A 20,355-nucleotide genomic window follows, 5' to 3' on the forward strand; every position below is an offset into this window, starting at 1 on the left:
GGGAGTGGGGTTGGGTGCAAACCCACAGCGCCGCGCTCAGAGAAAAGCACAAACGGGGGGCTTCATCCGCCCCTTTGGGGTGCGCGTTCACGGGGAGCCCGGCGGAGGCGGAACAAACCCTGTCCCCTGCAAAAAAAAAAAAAAAAAAAAAAAAAAAAAAAATCAACCAAAAAAAGCTTTGTAAGGCCTTTAGGGGAGGGGTCCGCCTCCCCTTACTCGTGAGCGTGGCTGCCCGAGAGGATGGGGGGGGGGGAATCTTCCCTTCGCCACGAAGGGAAGTATCGCCCGGAGCCTGAACAAAGGTGCGGGGAAAGCAGCGCAGCCGTCCGGGGGAAAACATGCAGCCGACCCCCCGGGGCTGCCCCGGCTCCTCCCGGCCGCCCGCCCCCGCCCTGCCCCGCCGGGCTCCCAGCCCCCTCCGCCTCCGCTTCTCTCTCCTCCCCTCTTCTCTCCCTCCTCCCCCGGTAAATCCGAAGTTTCCTGTTAAGCACGGGCGAAGCTTTGCAAAGCGGTTGCGGAGCCGCCCGCTCGCTCCTTGGGATTACCGTCGGGAGAGACTCCGCTCGGCTCCGATCGGCTCGGGAAGGGCCCCCGCCCCCGCCACCTCTCCTCCTCCTCCCCAGCCTTCCTCCATCCCCGAGGGCGGACGCTGCACGCCGAGCCCCGGTCTCCCCCCCGCCTCCGTTGGATTTACGTTGTCGTTGGGGAGCTGTGTATGGAGGGGGGGGTCGTCCGCCTTCCTTTGCCCCGATTGCAGCCTGGTCCCATGTGAACCGCACGGCACGGCTATGCTCCTGGGGACACCGAGCTCCGCCGAACTAAGGTAGGACCCCACCCCCTTCCCAGCAATATTCCATGCCTGAAAATCTAAAGGATGGGTGGGAGCACCCCAGAGGAGGGTGATGGAGGGGTGGGGGCACGGACATCCAGCTTCCCTTCTCGAGGGTGGGAGCGGCCGCGCCCGGAGGCGGCTCCTCGCCCCACACCGCCCGGCTTTGTTGCGGCCGAAGCGGCGGGGCCAGGTGGGAGCCGCGCCCGGCGCTGCGAGGGGGCTGCAGCCCCTCACCCCCTGCCCTTGCCCCGCAGGTCCTGGCTGCTACCATGAGTGATGGCGAGAGCCGAGAGCCGCGCCCGGCCGGCGGCGAGGTGCGGGTGCCCATCACCGTGCCGCCCCGCCGCCCCGCCGAGCAGCCCCTGGACGATGCCGGCTCCGTTCCCAGCGGTTCTCCCAGCCGCGACCCGCCGCCCGACCTGGCCTCCGAGGAGGAGGAGCAGGTGCCTTACCCGGCTCTGGCACCCACCGCTTTCTTCTGCCTCAAGCAAACCACCCGCCCGCGCAGCTGGTGCCTCAGGCTGGTCTGTAACCCATATCCTTTCCCCGAGGGACACCGCACCCCGCACCGTCCCCATCCCACTCCCGGAGCCCCTTCCCGTGCCCGGAGCACTTCACCAGGGTTCTGCATCCTAGTGCCCAGGGATGCTTGGAGCCCTGGGGTCCCTGCGGTTCCCTCTCTGCACTGCCCTGGTTCCCATTCCCAGGAGGAGGATATGGGTCTGCACCCCCTCGCTGCAAGAGTGGGACACGTCGGTGTGCATCACCCCCCATGTATAACCCCCTGCCCTGGGGAGGAACACGGTGAGGTCTCAGCTGTGGTATGGGGCAGTGGGATGAGGTGCTCCGGTGTCACAGGGATGGGGACAGCACCGAGTTGCCACCCGCAGAACGGGGAGAAACCCTTCAACTTCACTTCTCTCCCAGTCCGGGTGGGAGGGAGAGAAGTTTATAGGCGACCTCGTATTTATTTGAGACGCGGTGGGGAATTTCAGACAGGCGCTGACCCTTTTGCTGTTTATATAAGAGCTCGGAGTGCATGTGTGCTTTCTCGTGGCAGAAAAATGGAGCGGGTCGGAGTTTGGGGAGGGCACACACATTGCTCCTAAAAACTCCCCTTTGCTTTTGTTCTTTTGCAACTTGCAGGCAGGGAAGGAGGAGGGAATGCAAAGCTCTGCATCTTCCCCCGTCTCCTGTGTCCTTTATCCAGTTTATTAACGTTAAATAAGAAAGAGCAGTCTGTTCTTTTCAGTTGTGACATACGGGAAAATTGAATTTTACCCGAAATGCTTGTGTGAAAGCTGAGAGTTGTCAGTCTGTCTCGGTGATCTTCAGAAGTGAGCTTTTAGCTGTGCTCCGCACGTCAGCTCAGCAGCATTGACATTGTGCAGATAATTAATGCTTTTTACCTCTACCCTGGTACCTGCCTGCAGCTCGCTGCCTGCATCCTGCCGCCGCTATTAAAAGCATTATTTATTAATACTGTTAGTATTGATCTCCTTTCAGTTAACCAAAGAAACCCGTGCGCATCTGAGATCACCGCTTTCCACCGCCTGGTGAGCGGTGTCATTAGGAGGAATTGCACAACCCTCCTCAGGACGTTGCCTTAATCCGTAAGGAAGAGAAATCTTGGAGGGAAAAGCCCATGGGTTGTTTTTTTTTTTTTTTTTTATGGCCTTGAGCTTCCCCTTGTTTCAGCTGGGTTCATGTAAAGTTGTGCAGAGAGATTTCTGCTTTATGGTTTTGCAAGAAGGGCCGCGTGTGTATTGAAGGGAGAAGGAAACGAGCAGGAGCTGTGCACAGCAATGCTTCGGCCCTATAGCCATTAAACGTGGAGGATGGTTCTGTAAGTACAAAAAGTGAAGTATCCATTCCATATCCTTATATCTGAGGCAGAGCTGTTCCCACAAAGTAGATTATCTCCTTTCAAAACTCTGGGGGCTAAAGGAGAGTGAGGCCTCTCCCCGGGCTCTGGCAGCAGCTTGCTGTGGAGCATTGCTCTGGGCTCAGCAGTCTTAATGCACAGGTGCTGCCAAATTAACCCACAGCTGATAGGAAGCAGAGTGGTGTCACCTCCCAGCCAGCAGCATTCTAGGGAAATGGGTTCAGGTGCACTTGTGTGGGTGAGGTTGTGCTCTTATTGTTGGGCAGAACTTTGTGTCACAGCATCTTGCCAAAGAATTCACAGGAGAGCAAATTCCTTTGTAAAACTTAACTCATGTGACATCATATCGGATGGAAATTGTGACGGTTGGTTCACAGTGAGGCAGAAATCTAATAAAAGCTCATAAGCCCCTTCTTCAGCATTACTGCTGTCGGAACTGGCATGTTTTGGCTGGAACAGAACAACGCTCGTGACAGGGGTCAAGCTCCTGGCTGGGATTTTTCCCCACCTCTGTCTCCTCTTGCCCACCACTAGTCCCATGTGTTGCAGTGAGAAAGTGTCAGCCCTTAAATTTCTTGGTGAGAGTGCTCGCAGTGCTGCTGGGTGTGCTTTTGGAAGCTGTGCGGAGGAGCACAGAGGTGTGCATCGCATTGGGAACTGGGGCTGAGTGCGTGGCGGTGTTGGGCTTCTCAGGGATGGATGCCACTGCTGAGGGCTGGGAAACTTGGAGAGATTGGAGGGCTGAGGTCCCCCCATAAGGACTGAGATCCCTGCCAGTGATGTCCCAGGGGAAGAAATAACTTGAAGCAGAGGTTGGAAGCACTGGGGGGTTTCTGGCCAGCCGTGCAGTTGTGGTGACTCTTCCTGCCTATGTAAAAACACAGATCCATAAAACGTGATAGTTATCTTTAGGTTTGCATTAAAATCTCCCTCTGTTGCAGACAGAAGGGTGTAACTGTGGAGTTCTTAGAATCTTGTGTCTGAGGTGCGTGCTTCTCTGGGAAGCACTGAACCTTTCTGTAAAGCGGGTTTCCTCCTTCAGTGTTGCTTTTTGTTGTCCTTTGCTCTCTTTGTGATTGGGTATGCTGGGGCAGTTTTCCCTCTGAGCCTCTAATGCCCCTGTCCCCCCTCTCTCATGGGGTATTTCACAGTGTGGGGTTCATTGTTTCTATGATATTCTTGCTCCAAAACTTGCACGCCGCTATGCAGAAGGCCTTTATTTACCCCTGTGCTACTGAGTTGTCTGTCTGCCAAGCATGCCTCAAATCCTGTGGGTGCTCCATCCTGCACGACTGGGGTTCTGTTTCCGTGCAGGCAGCTCTGTGGCGTCTTCCTGGGGTTGACACCACAGAGCTGGGTGCAGGAGCATCCTAAAAGGAGATGCCGTTGCAGCTCAAGAAGTGCTGCTGAGTGCATCTCCTGGCTTAGGGCAAGCCCTTGTCAATCCCACATCACTTGAACTGCAAAAGCAGCCCAGCCGCTCGGAATATTTGTTGTCAGCAGAGATAGCGCAGACCTGTGCCCCGGAGCAGGTGGAATCCCACACTGCTCAGCCAGAAGCATGGTTCCCTCTGCAGCTTAAGCAGGAGGGGGCTGCTGCCAGGCTTAGGAGCAGCTAAAAAAAGCCCCTGCCCGGTCCTTGGGGGGACAGGTGGGGCTGGGATCAGCTTACGGGACCGGGAGCGTGCTGGGCTGGAGGCATGCAGCCGCCCCAGGGCTGTGCATCGGGTGCTGGAGCAGCAGGCAGGAGATGTGTGGCTGTGGGGTCGGTGACGGTGCTTCATTTGGAAGTGGAAAAATCTCCCCCCACAAAAAAAAAAAACAAATGCACATGTTTATGTATTAATAAAAACACCAAATTTCGCCAAGAAATGAAAGCGAAAGATGTGTGTGGAGCTGATTTTCACATAAGGGAGCAATAAGCAGAGAGTTGTGACCATTAAAGTTTAATCACAGGAGCGGAACGCCGGGGCTCCGTGGTGCTGAGCGGCTGATTGTTGTCAAACTGTGTTTGTGTGTTGTGTTGTGCAGGCATTGGGCTTTCATAAGCGATGACTGCAGCTCAGGAATCTCCTTCCCAGCTCAGGCTTATCTCCAAACCCTGCTCCAAGCAGGAATCCATGTGTGTGTGTATATATATATATGATGGGTTGGAGCAAATACACAGCTTGGGTGTAGCTCTTGTGACACAGGCAGTGGTCAAAGCTGAGATCTTTGCTGTCTGGTGTTGTATTGTGTTACCTTCTGTTATTACCGACATTATTTGCTCTTTTTTAAAAGATATATAATTGGAAGCAAACTTACTTATTTCTCCAGTCCTGGATCTCCTACGTGGGTTTATTTATGGAGGGCTGTGGGTGGGACGTTGTGTACTTTGTGTGCACGTTGTGTGGCGCAGAGCAGGATTTGGGCGTTGAGACCCTGCGAGGTCCTTTCCTGGTTATTCCCAAGCTGTCAGCCCACAGCAGCCCCAAGTTATGTATGTATGTATGGAGCTGATTTTTTTATTTTTTTTTTTCCCTTGAACATAATGTTTTGCTGTTGCTAACATTTGGACCATGAAGTGCCGAGTCGCGCTGTGCCCATCACTGGGTGTCCCTGCTCCCCATGGGTGCTGGGTGCAGCAGAGCTGTGCTGGGAGGGCAGGGTGCAGCCAGCTCTGTGCATGCACTAGGGCCAGAGCAGCAGCAAGGAATGCTGCTTGGTGCCCCCTGGCACCTTCCTACGTGCGTGGCTGGGAAATGGGCTGCAATCCGTGCTGGGACCTGCTTTCCATCACAGCCCCAAGTGGCAGCACGGCTTCGATAAGGCTGGAGGAACTTTGCTGCTTTGTTCGTGATTCATAAAAACATTCCGTGATTCATAATAGGTTGAGTTCTGTGTGCCTTCGTCGGAAAAAAACCTCCTGTGATTTATGGTCTCGAGTGGTTACAGAGCATGGCGGTGCCAGCGGGGTTGCTGTGGGACTTGGCTCTGCTCTCCTATTTGGTAGAGCCTCTGCTTGCATCAAACCTGATTTTTTTCCCTAGTTTTTATTATATTTTCTGAAGCGCAGCTCTTTGCAGCGCTTGCTGGTCGCCCTGACATCACTTCGGGGCAAACCCAACATTCCCAACAACATCCTGCGTGTTATTCCAAACCAGCCCTCAGTGCAGGTGTCTATAAATACACTTGGATGCCGAAAAAAAATGTACTTTGTGCAAAATGATGTATGTGATCTGTGTCCAACGCTCCAGTTCACGCTGCAGCTCCGTGCTATGGACAGGGCCGAGCTGTTTGTTGGGTGCTGCTATGGATCCAGCTCTGAGCTGGGGCTTGCAGTTGGTTCATTCCTTATTGCATGAGCAACGTGTGCTGGCTCTGTTCTGCTGCAGTGTTGCAATTTGTGGCTCGGGGCTCTGCGCTGGAGCACACGGAGGTGTGGATGCAAGCGGCTCCCGTTGCTTTGGCAAACTTTATTTGCTTTGAGTTCTGCTCTGTAACCAGCATGTATCAGATGTGAGGGGCTTTATCAGAAAGCCTTTGCTGCTAATCTGGCTTTATTCAGACCATACCCTGACAAGTGCAGCGGGAGGCTTTGAACTAATCATCGTTTGTCATCTCAGAGTATAAATATTGCTGTTAAAATATTGAAGCGTGCCGTGGAAAAACCTGTTCCCAAACAGCCATTCTTCTGGTATCATCCGGAGCTGCTGAGCACTCACAGAGTGCAGGGAGAGGTGCAGGTGCAGCACCCAGCAGCATCTCCTGCTGAATGGCAAGCAATTAAGCACGGCGAGGGAGAGAACTTGTGCAAATTGTGACTTGTCTAAAAATATGCTGTACATCCACATGTGTTTTTAGTTCCGCTTATTTTGGCTCTCTGTGTTGGCTCAATACAGCTAATCAAGAGTTTAATCCCGAGCTTCCTGTTTAATGTCAACAGAAACTGGCTCGGTTGGCACCCGAGGTCCGTGCTTCCCTCACCCTGCACTCCTCAGCTCTTGCTTTTCTCTGTGAAATGCCCTTTGTTCCCATCTCCCAGCCAAGCTCAGGTTCGTGGTTCAGCAGTGGGAGTTCCCATCCCTTGCAAAGTGACTGACATGCAGGTATAGCCACAGAGCTTCTAGTGCTGGAGCACAACGTTGGGATGGCTGTGATTTCGGGCAGGCACGTGGGGATGCTTGGTTCCTGCTTTCAGGATGGCTTTTGTAACAAGGGAGGTTGGAAAGCTAATTACAGAAATGCTTGCAAAGCAGATGGGGGGTTTTCCTTGTTGTCTTGCAGTGAAGGTTGGCGTGTGGAACACCTGTGTGTGCTCGGGAGTGTGAAGAAGGGAAAGCAGATGGGGCTGGTGCTGGTGCCCAGGAATGGGAATGTGAAATTGTGGCTGGTGGAGTGAAGCTGAAGCAGAACCAGGAGAAAAGAAAAAAAAACAAAAACAAAAACAAAACGCATCTGGGCAAAGTAGATCAGGAATATAAATAATGAAAATAAAATCAGATTTTTGACTTTAAAAACGTAACGTTCTGTAAGCTGTGCTGCAGCCACGCTGCTGCCATTCCTCACTCCTCACACTACCATCAGCAGAGCCACATCCACCAGCCTTGAGTTGGACAGTGGGAGTAATTTCTTCTCCAAAAGGACAGTTGTGCACTGGCACTGCTGCCCAGGGGGTGGTGGGGTCACCATCCCTGGAGGTGTTAAGAATTACGAGATGTGGCACTGAGGAATGTGATCAGTGGGCATGGTGGGGTGGGTTGGGGTTGGGCATCTCAAAGGGCTTTTCCAACTTCAGTGGTTCTATAATTCATCTCTGTCCCTGTTGCGTTTGTGCTTTAGTTACAGGCTACGCATGCAGTGACTCAGAGTAGAAATTTGTCCCAATGTTGTCCCAAGCCAGGTATGTCTGAGCAGGTTTGATTCCAGATGCACTTAGAAAACAACTGCTCATCCATTTCCTCCTCATTTCTTAACCTCCTTAGTGCTCCTACAAGAGCTGGGTGGTTCAGAAGTTAACTGTGCATCTGTGCACAACTTACTATACCCACCATTCACTGCAGGCAATCATTACAATTCTTTCAGTGTGTTTGTGTGTGCTTTCCCTTTGCTATTAATTTTTTAAAATTTATTCCATGTTGGATATTTCCTACTGAGAGAGATGCTGACTTGTTGCAGTAGATATTAATAAACATTTCTTGTGAACTGTAGCTGTTTCACAGGCACTACTTTTTATTTTCAGGCTGTAATTTATAGTGCTTCAGAGAAATTCATTTGCTGCTTTTTGATGCACTTAGAAGCTGCATCCCAGACTGCGCTTTGTGAGGTTCTTTGGTTGCCTTCAGAGTTCTCACCTCTCAGATTTGGTGGGAACCAATGAATGCAATTTCAGTTTGCAGTTTCTTTACAAGTTGGCCTGATGCATTGAGACCACATGTCTTTTTCCCAGCATGTTTCCACGCCAGATCCACCATTCACTGAAACAGGAGGCACTGCGTTTGCCCTATCTCTGGTGACATTCGAGGCCATGGATGGGCCCTGGGCAGCCTGGTCTGGTGGGGGGCAGCCAACCCATGGCAGAGGGGTTGAAACTGGGTGATCTTTGAGGTCCACTCCATCATAAACCATGCTATCCAGTTGAACTCTGCTGATTAATGGCAGCAGAAGTCCAGAGCTCAGAGTCAGTGCTATTTCCTCATGTTGAGGAAGAGTTTTAGGCAGTACGGGGCTTCTCTGCCTCTAGATCTTTTCCTAATTACCATCTAGCTGTCTCTGAGACGTTCTACTGTATTTTGTGTGTTTTCTAAAATAGAAAAGTAGGTTTAAGTTTATAATTCAGTTACGCTCTGAGCAGCACCTTCCTAGAGCCACTCAGGTTGCAGCCAGCTCCTGTTTACCTTTTCCTTGGCTTCTGTCACCTACATTTTTAGTTTGGGGCCAGCAGCGTCCACCCACCTTACTGGGAAGGAAAAGATGAGATTTATCCGATGGGCTCTGCCTAAATGACATCTTTGGAGTAACTCCATTAGAGCAACCAGGATCGCATTAGTTTACAGTGAATGAACTCTGAATCATGTTTCTGTGTTGGTTGGTTGTTTTAAATTGCTTTTACAGACAGGGAGCACTGTGAGTGCCCACGGACAGAGCTGCGATTAGTTTTCCCTGGATTATGCACAGAGCTCATGATCTTGTGCCCATGTAAATGAGGAAGAGACTCAATACAGCCCCAGCCCCACGTCTGCATGCCACAAACACTTGGTGGGCAGCATTCTTACCCCATGTTCTTCCCTGAATTCGACCCTCCTGGGCCCCCAAACCATACCGCAGCAACTTCTGCCGTTAGCGTTAAAGCTCATGCAAGAAATATGTTACCTCTATTTGCACAGATGTTTTAAGAGAACTTGAGCTCAGATTTTGCCCTTAATTCTTAAGGTAGCATCTGGCGTTCATGTCCAATCCATTAATCCTACTGGTGAAGCAGCGCTGTGATTTTAAATGAGATATACCTTTAAGTGAATGTTTAGCTTTTGGGATGGTGGGAAAGTTATGATGCGATCTCCTGTAGTAGTTAATCCTAAGATTTCAGAAAGCCTAAAATCATTGGGATGTGAGCTGGATTTTTGAACCAGCGGTCGGGAGCCACTGGGCTGCATAGAGGGGGAACTGGGACAGAACTGGGGCTGAGGTCCACTCAGAGCTGAGTGGGAGTCAGAGCTCTGATGGGATGCAGCTGTAAGAGACCTTTTCCTCTTTATTCCCCGTAATAAAAATCTGTACTGAGCCCTGTACCAGGCGGGCTAGTTTTGGCAATGGATTAAATGCATGGATTTGGGATCTAATGATGCCGGTTTCAACTGACAGATGGAAATGGTGCACTTTCACAATGCTACCAGTATTTTGCTGTTACTGCTCAGCAGCCGGGCCTCTGGAAGCCATCCGGAGAAATAAGAGAACTCTATGTGCCCATCTTTGTGTCACGGTTCCTTCAGGCAGTGAGTTCAGGCTGGGCACTGCTCTGCGCCTGCTGCTCCCATCCTTGTCCTGCAAAGCAGGAGAAGGACTTGCCAGATTTTCTGAGATTCCACAAACCTTGTTGCAGAAAGTCAGCCAGAAAGGATGGGATGTGGTGGTTGGGACATCTGTTGTGTTCCAGAAGGCTGGAGAGTGCCACGAGCTGTGGGTGTTACGAGCAGGGATGCCTTGGGACTGGTTGTCCCCTGGGGCCATTGGCATACCCAACTCTTCAGTTCCCCCCCAGTGCCCATGTTTCTTGTGATTTGCTGTTGTTCTGATGCAAGGGCTTAAGCCCTCTGAGATTTGTGTTGGAAAAGCAGCAATTTGCACAGAGCTGCTGTCTCAGAGGAGCTGCAGCCCAGGTTTCTTCTTGACGTGGCTTAGGAGAGGAAGCAGCAGCAAGTTGCTGCTCTCCCTTGTTGGCGATGGCAGATGTGGGGAAGGATGAAGAGCTCACCAGGAGACGAAGCAAACTGCAGCATTTGGTACCGCGCATGGGAATTCTTTGGGTTCAGTTTTCAGGCACAGATGATGGAAAAGCAGAGGGACAGACAAAAGCAATGTGTGTGTGCATGTGTGATATACATTTGTATGACACATACAGAATACTTATCTGTGTGTACCTGTGCTTTTGTTCCTAGTAGAGTAGACTTTGCGTTATGTATTTATTTGTTGCAAAGGAATGGAAGCCCTTCTTGTGCAGCTTGATAGCAATCAAGCTTATTCCTTGGTTTCTCCATGAGGAAGTATTCAGATGGATTTGGAGGTGTTAACAGAAATCTGAACTGAACTGACTGAAATAATGAATCTGCGAGAGCTTTGTCATTGACTTTGGTTCCCTACCATAGAAGAAGCTCAGAGAAGGTTCAGCAGGAGACAATGGGTTGGCTTTGGAAAAGAAAACAAGACTTGATTCTTTTTCTTTGGCCCCATGTTCTGGATAGGTAATTCCAATGCCAGCAAGGCGGATGGATCCAGGAGCAGGATTTAGCCCTAAACACACTGTGTATCCCCAGCCTCTTATTACCAAGCCCTTTTGTAAGTGTGTTTGTGCGGAGCCTGTAATGGTATAATGTACACTGTAATTTTGTTGTTAAATCTGAGCCACTTTGGCATGGTGGGGACTAGACAGCTTATAGCGATCGGAACATTAGGGCTTATTGAATTTCATAGCCTGGGGGACTGAACCGCACAGAGCAGCTCTTGTAGGGGGGAAAAAAAAAATAATACCCCATCTATTTCTCCTGAATTTCTTTTCTGGATTGATTTTTTTTTTTTTTCTCATTTTACAGACTCGGACTTCTGGGCACAGAGGGTTGGGAGAGATGCCAGTGGTGGGAAACAAACCCTGGGATGATGGTGTCCTGTGAAGTAGCCTCTCAGGGAAGGAGGTTTGGATCCATTCCCAAAGGCGCTGGGAAATGCTGCGTCTGCTGGGGTTTCCTTCACCTCCCTTCCCAGTAGAGGCTTTGGTTTCATCTCTCTCAATACTGGAAATGAAAAAGAAGCCAGAAGGGCTTTCTGGTTCTGATGTGGTTGCAGCATTTTCCTTTTATCATTGATCTCAAATGTTGTTTCTGCAATTCCAAGGCATACACCTGTGCTGTAACCACTTCTGCCATGCTCTCACAGTCTGCTTAGACTGGGAGAAACTTGGTCACTGAGGGCTAGGGTTACAGAAAAGGACAGGTTTTCATTACTGGGAACTTAGCTAGATGCTCGTCTCGCATACTATAGATTAGCTCCATTTTTCTGATCCTGTCTGAGTGTTTCTCGCATGTATGAGATGGCTCCATCCCCAACCCACAGCTCCACACACCCATTAAGATGAGCTGAAATCTTACTGTATTGCTGGAGCAGGGCTTGCCTGGAAAAAATCAATGCTCGGCCATAGCCAAGGGAGGGTCGTCTTAAGGCTGTATTTAGTCTGTTTTTACATTTAAAAAAAAAATTAAACACATCTCTTATTGAAATTTCCCAGGCTCTGCTGAGTCATGGCTGTTTTCTTGGTGCTCTGTTGAGTTTTTGACAGGCACCTACGAGGCTCTCCTGTATATGTTTGTCAGGGGGTGGAGCTCACCAAGCTGCTTCTCATGTGCACAGGCAATCAATTATGGAGCCCATTTGCTGCTCTGTTATTAATATTTACAGAGCAGCACTTGCATTATAAGAGCAGATCATGTGCTTGGAAAGCTTCAGGGAAGAAAGGTCATCATCTTGTAGAAAGAAAGAAAGGAACCAAAGCCAAGAAGCAAGAAGGTGACATGTAAGGGGCCAGCAGCTGAGGTGTGAGACACAGGTTGACAGTCAAGGTTGAGGCTGGGGCTGTAATTCCTCCTGTGAAGCATCACCAAAATAGTTTATATCCCTGTGAGCAGAACAGAACTTCTAAGAGATGGGTTCTAGAGGTGAGTACCAATTTATGAAGCTGTGCAGTGCATATGGTCAGCATTCTCCAAATGCTCCAGAACTTCTGATTACCCCAGTGTTGGCTTGAGGAGGACGGGCAGAGCTTGGGAATGATGGAAAGGGAATAACTTAAGCTAAATCGCAGAAACCTTTGGGTGTTATGTGGTCATTGGGAATCTTGTCTTGCTGTGAGCTTTTCTGATATTTTCCTGTTGCTGCTTATCTGAGACCAGTGGGTTCCATGTGCAGGGAGCTTCCATCACACAGTCCTCTATTGCACTGGTGCATTCCCACAGTCCCACTGTGACCTAGCAGAGCTGCTCATTTTGGTAAGGGCTGTAGAATTTGCCCTTAAGCAAGACAAGAGGCATCAGTTAGGCAAAATCAATCCCCTGCCTGCTTCATATCACTTTGTCCTGATAAGCTGTCACTTTGGCTCTTAACACTGCATTTGAAAGCACATCCCTGCTCTCCAGGATGGGTCAATGTCAGCAGCAGTATCAGCTGAAGGATGGATTTAAGCCTCCAGCTCGTCACAAGAAAAGGGAACGACATCTGAGGCATCACTTCTTGGCAGCCTTTGGTCTTTCACAGGTTGGAGAGAAATTTGGTAGGCTAAAATATCTCTGAGCCATCCCTTTTGGTTTAATGGCGCTAATAGGAATTGTGGCGATGAGGAGCTGGAAGTGCATGGAGGAGACTCTGTGTCACCTCATGGCCGTACTTGGGGATGCACCAAAGCAAACAGGTCCTTGGATGTCATGTCAGGGGGTCACGTAAGGACCGAGTTCAGCTGACCTTAACCCTGCGTTTCCTGGCTCTGCCTGATGTAAGCCAGACCTATTGCCTTGTTTGCACACTGGCTTTGCAGCGGGGGTGATGGATTGCAGTGTGAGCTTTACCACCCTTCATCGCTGCTTCCTGTGCTCTTTTGGCCTGTTATGTTCAGTTCAGTCAGAGTTTATTATAAATAACTTCAGATAGCTGAAATATCCCGGGCTCGCTTCTTTTTTTTTTCTTGGCAGTTGCAGAGCATGAATCGGCTTTGAGGTTATTGAGGTATTTTAACGTAACATTTACAGCCCCTATCTATACAAAATGTGACTTGTGTTTATAGAAGTGTGCCTTTAACAGTCTCTTATCAAAACATATGGGACTCTACAGTTGGATGCTGGGGTTCCTCTAAAGCATTCCCCAGACAACACAGTTCCACGTTACATTGTCTTATGATGTCTGGAGACTTAACCGAGTCTGTTGTTCTGCAAATACAGTTGTGTGTCTTTCTGTCTGGCCCATGATGCTTGCCTCTCCTCCTCTGAGCTCCCTTATCGCCTTCCCCCTTCGCCCCTCTGTGTCCTTGGCAGGCAAGGCAATGTCACAACACAGAAAAGCACGTCGTGCTAAATAGGATAAGATATCAGCAAAATGGAGCGACAGGCTGACATCACGATATGTCTGGGAGCAGGAGGTTGTGAATAAGCCCCGAGAAGTGACGTTTGCATTTTTCCCTGCTGCAGATCTCACAGATGTTTTGTTCTTATTTACTGCTCCTTATTTACATGGCCAGAGGCTGGGGTCAGACTGGGCTGTGGGTCACCAGAGTGTAAAACAGGGAGAGCTATCCTCCCTCAAAGACATCAAAAGGAATGTGTTTGGCCCTATGAGTGTGTCCTCATCCAGTCCCACGTTGGACACTGTCCAGGTTTTATGCAGCATCAGAGGGCTCTTGGTGCAGTCTGTTACCGCCTGTTGTTTCACAGCAGGAGGACGGGGTGTCCACTAGATGCCCTCTGCATTGTAACGCCCAGACCAGCATCCTTAAAGAGTTGCATTGTTGTGTTGCATTTAATAGGGCTGCCAAGAAGAACAAGATCTATTGGGCTCTCGTCCTGCAGTGTTGTTTTCTTTGGTACATTGTGACACGTTGCCCTTGCTGGAGAGCCTTCCAAAAGCTTCACTTTCTCATTCAGAGCCTGTCCAAGCTTCTATCCTGAGCTGCTGTAGTCTGTAAATTGGAAATAAAGTTTGAGCAAAAATTGGCCTTCCTGTGGAAGCTCTTGTCCTCTCCAGCCCATAAATTTTAATGGGAATTGGGCATGCTGAATCCCTAGGTGGCTATGCAAATCTCAGCCTTTTCTGAACCAAATCACAAGTACTCAAGCCTAAAGTTCTTTCTTATCCTGGTGTCAGGTTTGAAGCTTGATACTTAAGTTTGTATCTTATGGCAATTTGTGAGAATTGATCAATTTATCTCGAGACATTGTTTGCAGAGGCTCTGGTGAGTTGAGGAGGATAATGCTTTATGTCTGAGCAGCATTATCTAAATTAAGTAATGAAGTTGTCTGTCTATGGGCAGTCTGGTTTGCCTTTCTGATGGGGGGTAGATGCTTTGATTTATGCAAGTTCATAGACTGGTAGCCCAGGCCTTGCTGCAGCTGTCAGGGGGAAGGGAGCCTTTAGAAGGGCTGAGCGTGGGTGACCCTATTGAGCCACCCCTTGTGAACCCACGTTGCAACAGCTGGCAGCCTGTGGGGCTGATGGCTCCGTGCAGCCCCGTTGGGTTTTGGTAACCTTATAGCAGTGAAGTAGGGAGGCACTGGCTTGTTTTTGGCATTTCAAAAATAGAATACCACATGTGCTTGCTCGATGTCCCAGCATCTCCTGGAGCCTGCCTTGCTCTTGGATCTCCTGCCAGCACTGGGCCTGGGTAACCTCTCCCTGATCTTGATGCTGCCTGGTGTCTTTTGGTTGCAGTAACACCCCAGCTGTCGTGCGGTTGTCTGTGGGGGCCGGTGAGCCCCTGCTCTTTGAGTCTCATCCAGCAGGGAGGTGACTTTGCGCTCATGTCCCCTGCCTGCACGGTGACAGCTTCTTGGGAGCCATCTGTCCACTAGATGTCAAACCTCTGCTGCAGAAGGGGTGCTCCAGCATGCGGGGAGGTTTCAAACACCGATGATGTGTAGGGAGCAAAAATGGGATTTAAAGTCTGACATGGGCGGACGTCCACCGATGACCTCACTGCCCATCTGGGGAGCGTGCAGGGTTTCAGTTGGCTTTCTCTGCTGACATATTTCAGGTTAAAGCAGGGTGGGACAGGATTGCTTTTTTTTTTTTTTTCTTTTTTTTTCTGGAAGCATATGAATTACTTCAAGTGAAGTATTTCAAGGGTTCAGTTCTCCTGCAGATGAAGGCTTTGGACTGAAGGGGCTTCCAGATTCAGAAGTAAACCTACAGGGACCCACTTCTGATCTTATCTTTCTTTTATACCCTTGTTTGTTTCTTGTTTATTAAATGGGAAGCACCTGCTTTAACACAAATAGCTGTTGATCATCATGAGCATAACTCCCTTGAGCTGTTGCTGGACATGGATGAGGCTGGAGCACGGTCAGAACCTCTGCTCTCATGCAGACTGGATGTCTCCAGTGCTGTTGCTTGCTCCAATTTTACTTATTATCAACTTACAGCAGGAATTTGGTGTTTCTTTTGTCTTGGATCTTACTGTTTCACTTTCATTTGGTTTTCATATTCTTTTTTCTCTGCTTCTTTGCTCCTGCCTGCTACCAAAGACAGGACATAGACCAATTTTTGGTGGTGCCAGGTATGCAGGCATGGATGGAGGTTGGAGCATTGTGTATGCTCCCCAGTGTGTGCCTGTCCCTTAAGGGCTTGGCTGGACCCCATGTTTGGGTGCCCCTAAGGAAGGGAGAGTGCTTCTGCAAAACAGCAGACAGTCCCAATTCTGCCATGACCCCATTGTGCCAAAAGCCAAACACATCTAGCCCTTGGCAAGTGCTGCTCAACTTGTCTCACAATTCGCATCAATCATGGTCTCCTTTTGTCTTAATTAAGCAAAACATTATGCTTGTGTGTTCCTCAGTGAAAAGCGCACGCAAGATTCCTGTTTGGGATTGTTTTTAGTCTCTGAAATTATTCATGAGGCTGCTTTTCCTGATTTATGACAGCACCCAGCACATCGTCATGTAAATGACTTTTAAATGGAATGTTTCAGCAGTTTTATAAGAATTCCTCATGTGAGGGGAAAATAAACAGTTTGTCATTTACCAGACTGTATTTGATTATTAGATTTGTTACTATAAACAGCAGGCTACGCTTCCTTGAGCCGAAGCTGCCGGAGATGTATGACTTCTGAGAGACATACTGTTAAATAAAAGCAAACCTGATGTGAGAAATCAGCACGGGACTGATCAGCCCCATTCCTCACTGGCCAGATACACAAGTCTTGGCCAGAAATGAATATCTGACGCTGGGATTAACGAGGCTCTAGATTTTTATGTCTCATTTGAAGAGCTGTGAAAGGTGGTAGACATGGGTTGGGTGTCCTAAGTATGTGGTGGAGCTCCAGGCTGTGCTTTAAGGTCAGAATACTTGTGTGATGTTTGAAGAAGTTAAGGCAAAGGGGTGAGCATGGCAAGATAAGTGCAGTACAGTAAAACTTAAGCATTCTGTGAGGAGATGGGGTGGGCAGAACATTTTATGTGCAGGCAGTGGCATGGAGGGACCTTCTTGTTGAGTGGAAATGCAACCATGCAAATTCATCAATGTGTTGCTAAAGGGATGTAGAATGCCTCTCAGGCCCATGGGGATTGGGTTAGAGAGGAAAACCTTAAACCAATAACTGCATGGCAGGTTAGGAGCTTCATGCAGTACTCATCTTCTTCCCTCAAGCTAAAACGCACCCTGCATGGAAAGGAGTTTTGTGTAAAACTGTGATTTGGAGGAATATGGGGGCTTTAAGGACTGCAAAGAGCATTTGGGAAGCGACAGGACCAAGCTGTGGGGCTGGTTGTGTTGTAGGTGACTGTGTGCACAGGGATGCTTTGGGCCCTCTGCCTGCAATCGATGACTTTGTGCTTTGCCACAGCACTGGGTCTGCATCCCCTGTCCCCATGCACGCGTGATGTTGGCATCTCCAGTGCACTTGGAAATGACTCAAGTACCAGGACAGACACAAAACCGGTGACACATTCCCGTCACTAGGCTCCAGGCAGCTCCATGAACCCATCCCTGCTGCGACGCACCAGGAGCCAGGAAATGTGGGGGATGCGAGTTACAGACAGAAATGAGCAGGGAGCAAAATCAACCATGAAATTGGTAATTTTAGGAGCTCCGTGAGGGAAGAAAATGCTTGTTGTTAGACACCATGTAATTGCATCGCGGTGCCCTTGGTTACAGGAGCCAGACAGCATCAGTTTGCTTAGGAGTCCTCATGCCTCCTGACACCCGTCTGCAACAAACATGGGAAACAAGGCTGGAGGGAAAAGATGTCATCATGACATGGACCACGCTGTGCACTTGGATGTTTGGGTCCCCAGTGGGTATGGCTCATGGTTGCAAAGGCTGTCCCTGACCTGGCTAAATTACTTTGGGCTACGTGGTGAAGAAGATGCGCTTATGTCTTATAGTATGACCCTATGGCATGAGCAGTTCTTAACTAGCTCCTGCTCCTCCTCTCTTGCACGTTGGTGCAGGATTCTCTCAGTTGAGGTGCGTGGTTTCAGATGCTCCTGGGGCTGGTTTGTGGTTGGTCACAATCACAGTTTTGTAGAAGTTTGGTCTTCAGAGGTTGAACCGTAGTGTGAACCAAACATAAACCATAGTTTAGGGGTTAAAACCTGTTGCATGGTAAAAACTGAGACTCGAGGAATAGGTTAAGGTTGGGTTTTAGGAAACGTTTATTCTCTGCAAGAATGGTGTCGCATCAGCACAGGCTGCCCAGGATAATGGTGGAGTCATTGTCCCTGGAGGTATTCGAGAACTGTGGAGATGTGGCCCTGGGGGATGTGGTCAGTGGGGATGGGTTGGAGTTGGACTTGGTGTTCTGAGAGATCTTTTCCAACCTGGCTGATTCTACAGTTCTCTATAATAAAGGGAAGAATGGTCTGAGAGGTTGTGGTGGTGCGTGAGTGGGCAATGTTTGTAGGGAGAGGCTTTGGGCATGAGTCCCCTCTCCATTGCAGCAGGGTTGGCTGTGATCCTTCACATCCTCTCAGCAGTGCTAAGGTTGGCAAGGGTGAAAGCCAGGGAGGGCATGGGGAGCTCGTGCTTCATCTGTCACGGGAATTTAACTGGAATTAGCGTCTGAGCCGAGTGCTGTGGTGTCAGCTATAAATCCTGCCGGGAATACGGTGTATGTCTGGGTGAGCTGTCATGGGGCTGGGCCCCTTGCAAGGAATGATGAGCTGCAGGACAGCCCTGGGAGGAGCTCTCTGCCCTGAAGTCACGTGTGTTGCTGAGTTTTGGCAGTTCCCAAGTCTGCAGCCCAGGCACCTGCAGCTGGGGGCCATGGAAAGCAGCAGGAGTAGGGACCTGGTGCCACCACAGGGCTTCAGATGGGATTTTTTTTCCTTCACTTATGGTTATTTCTATCAGTGCTGAGCTAAAGGGCTGTCCTTTGCTGACATTGGGCCTGGTGCCAGCCCACATGCAAGTTTGGGTCTACCTACTCACTGGCACCCCTCTGCTCAAGGGTAACAGACTGTGATTTTTACATGCAAACTTGTTTTGCTGACTCTTTTTATTTATCCCTGAAAAATGAATGCTACCTCAGTTGTAAAAACAAATCTCTGCCCTTTGCTTCCCAACCAGCACAAGCCTATGGATGGGAGGGAGGCAGGCAGGCAGGCAGGCAGGCACGGGTGGTGACTGCCAGTGGGGTGGATGCGCTCCATCCCCAGCACTCCATGTGCCTGGTGGCCACCAGCCCAGGTCCAGGAAGCTTTCCTGCCATGGCACGCGTTCTCTGGATGGGTTTTGTTGTCTCCAGCCTTTTGAGCTGATCTCATGGTGGTAGGGCAGTGCCAGGAGGAAGCTGCTTGCTGCTGTGCAGGTCCTAGCGCTGCCTTCGCCCTGCCCTCCTCCTGTGCCCTCACTGCTCTTCTCCACAGGGAACTGTTTCATTATTCTTTCTGCCTGCTGAAAAGGCCTTTACCTCCCCTTGCTCCTCAAGTGAGCCTTTTCCCAAACGCTTTTTTTTTCTTCTCTTTTTTTCTTCAACAAAACTGATTTTTCACCTTTTGCCGAGGAAAATGTCATGCCATTCTTTTTTTTTTTTTTTTTTTTTTTTACAAGAAGTATGGATTTTCTTCCTGCTTTTACCAATGAAACAGCACATCCCTGCATCTTCACCCTTTCAAAAACTTGTAGAGCTGTGCTGAAACCGATTCCAGATTTAAATGTATTTCCATGAGGACTCCACATTGGGACTGTGGGGCAAGGACATGGACATCCCAGCTTCGTTCTATGCAGAGCCACTGTCCATAGCAGCCCATCACAGGGGATTATTCTATATATGTTTAAGACATTAGCATTATAATCCCAGTAATGCTCTCTTTAGGCTTAGTTCAATTCAGTGGGCTTTGGGACTATGAGAGGGACAGGATTTGATCTGATGGAGCTGTGGGAGGATGGAGGATCTGATGGAGCTCATTGCAGGAAGTTGGACCAGATGGCTTTTAAAGGTCCCTTCCGACTCAAACCATTCTATGGTTCTTTGGCTGTGAGAAAAAACTCTATATTAACTCTAAAACAAAACAAAAAAAAAACAAAGCACTTTGAGAAATGGAACCTATGTAAAGCCTAATGACCATCTATTATTTCCCTTTGCTTTACTGTTTTCAAAACTTGTAATACGCAGAGGATCACTTACGGTATGCAGCTGTGCTGTACATAATATGCAGCACACGTTCGTATTCAAAAACCCAATAAAACTGGTAATTAGCCCCTGAAACAAATTAGAACCGAAGATACAGTTTTATTTTGCGTAGTGCCTTTTTTGCAAACTATGCGTCTCAAAACACATTGGAGAGTTAAGTAATGCAGAACGTAAATAATAAGAGCACTGGGAGAGCAAATTAGTAGGAAAGGGATGTATATTGCTGCAAAGTGTGGGAAATTGGGGTTGGGAGGTGTATGTGCAGGTGCCACGTGGAGCTTGGTGTGGTGAGGAGGGGGGACCTGTCTGTCTGCATGGGTCAGGCAGCCGAGCTGAGCAGCCAGGCGGGTGAGGGATGTGCAGCAGGCTGTAAAATTAAGGAGGGCAATTTGGAGGCAATTTGTTCATCTTTCCCTTCCGTGGCTGAGGACAAGCAGTTATTGCACCGCGGCGCTTCCCTGCACTCCCTCTCTGCCTCATTGACTCAGCTGCTCGCTTTAAATCTCAGCTGAAAGCATCACTTTTTCTCCTTCCTTATAACTCTTACTTTGCCTCTCTGTGCTG

At 49.4% G+C, this 20,355-nt stretch overlaps 1 protein-coding gene across 1 annotated transcript in view; it reads left to right on the plus strand.

Annotated features, from left to right (window-relative positions):
* Positions 1-1,101: 1,101 nt before the first annotated feature.
* Positions 1,102-20,355, plus strand: part of CACNA1H (calcium voltage-gated channel subunit alpha1 H) — a gene marked incomplete at both ends in the record, with an annotated part of 200,899 nt that continues 181,645 nt past the window's right edge. Inside the window, one exon of the mRNA XM_079542685.1 lies at positions 1,102-1,367. Coding sequence (XP_079398811.1) covers positions 1,102-1,367 — 266 coding nt within the window. The remainder of the gene's footprint in view (positions 1,368-20,355) is intronic.

The sequence above is a fragment of the Tetrao urogallus genome (genome assembly GCF_951394365.1).
Source record: "Tetrao urogallus genome assembly, chromosome: 15".
NCBI lineage: Eukaryota > Metazoa > Chordata > Aves > Galliformes > Phasianidae > Tetrao > Tetrao urogallus.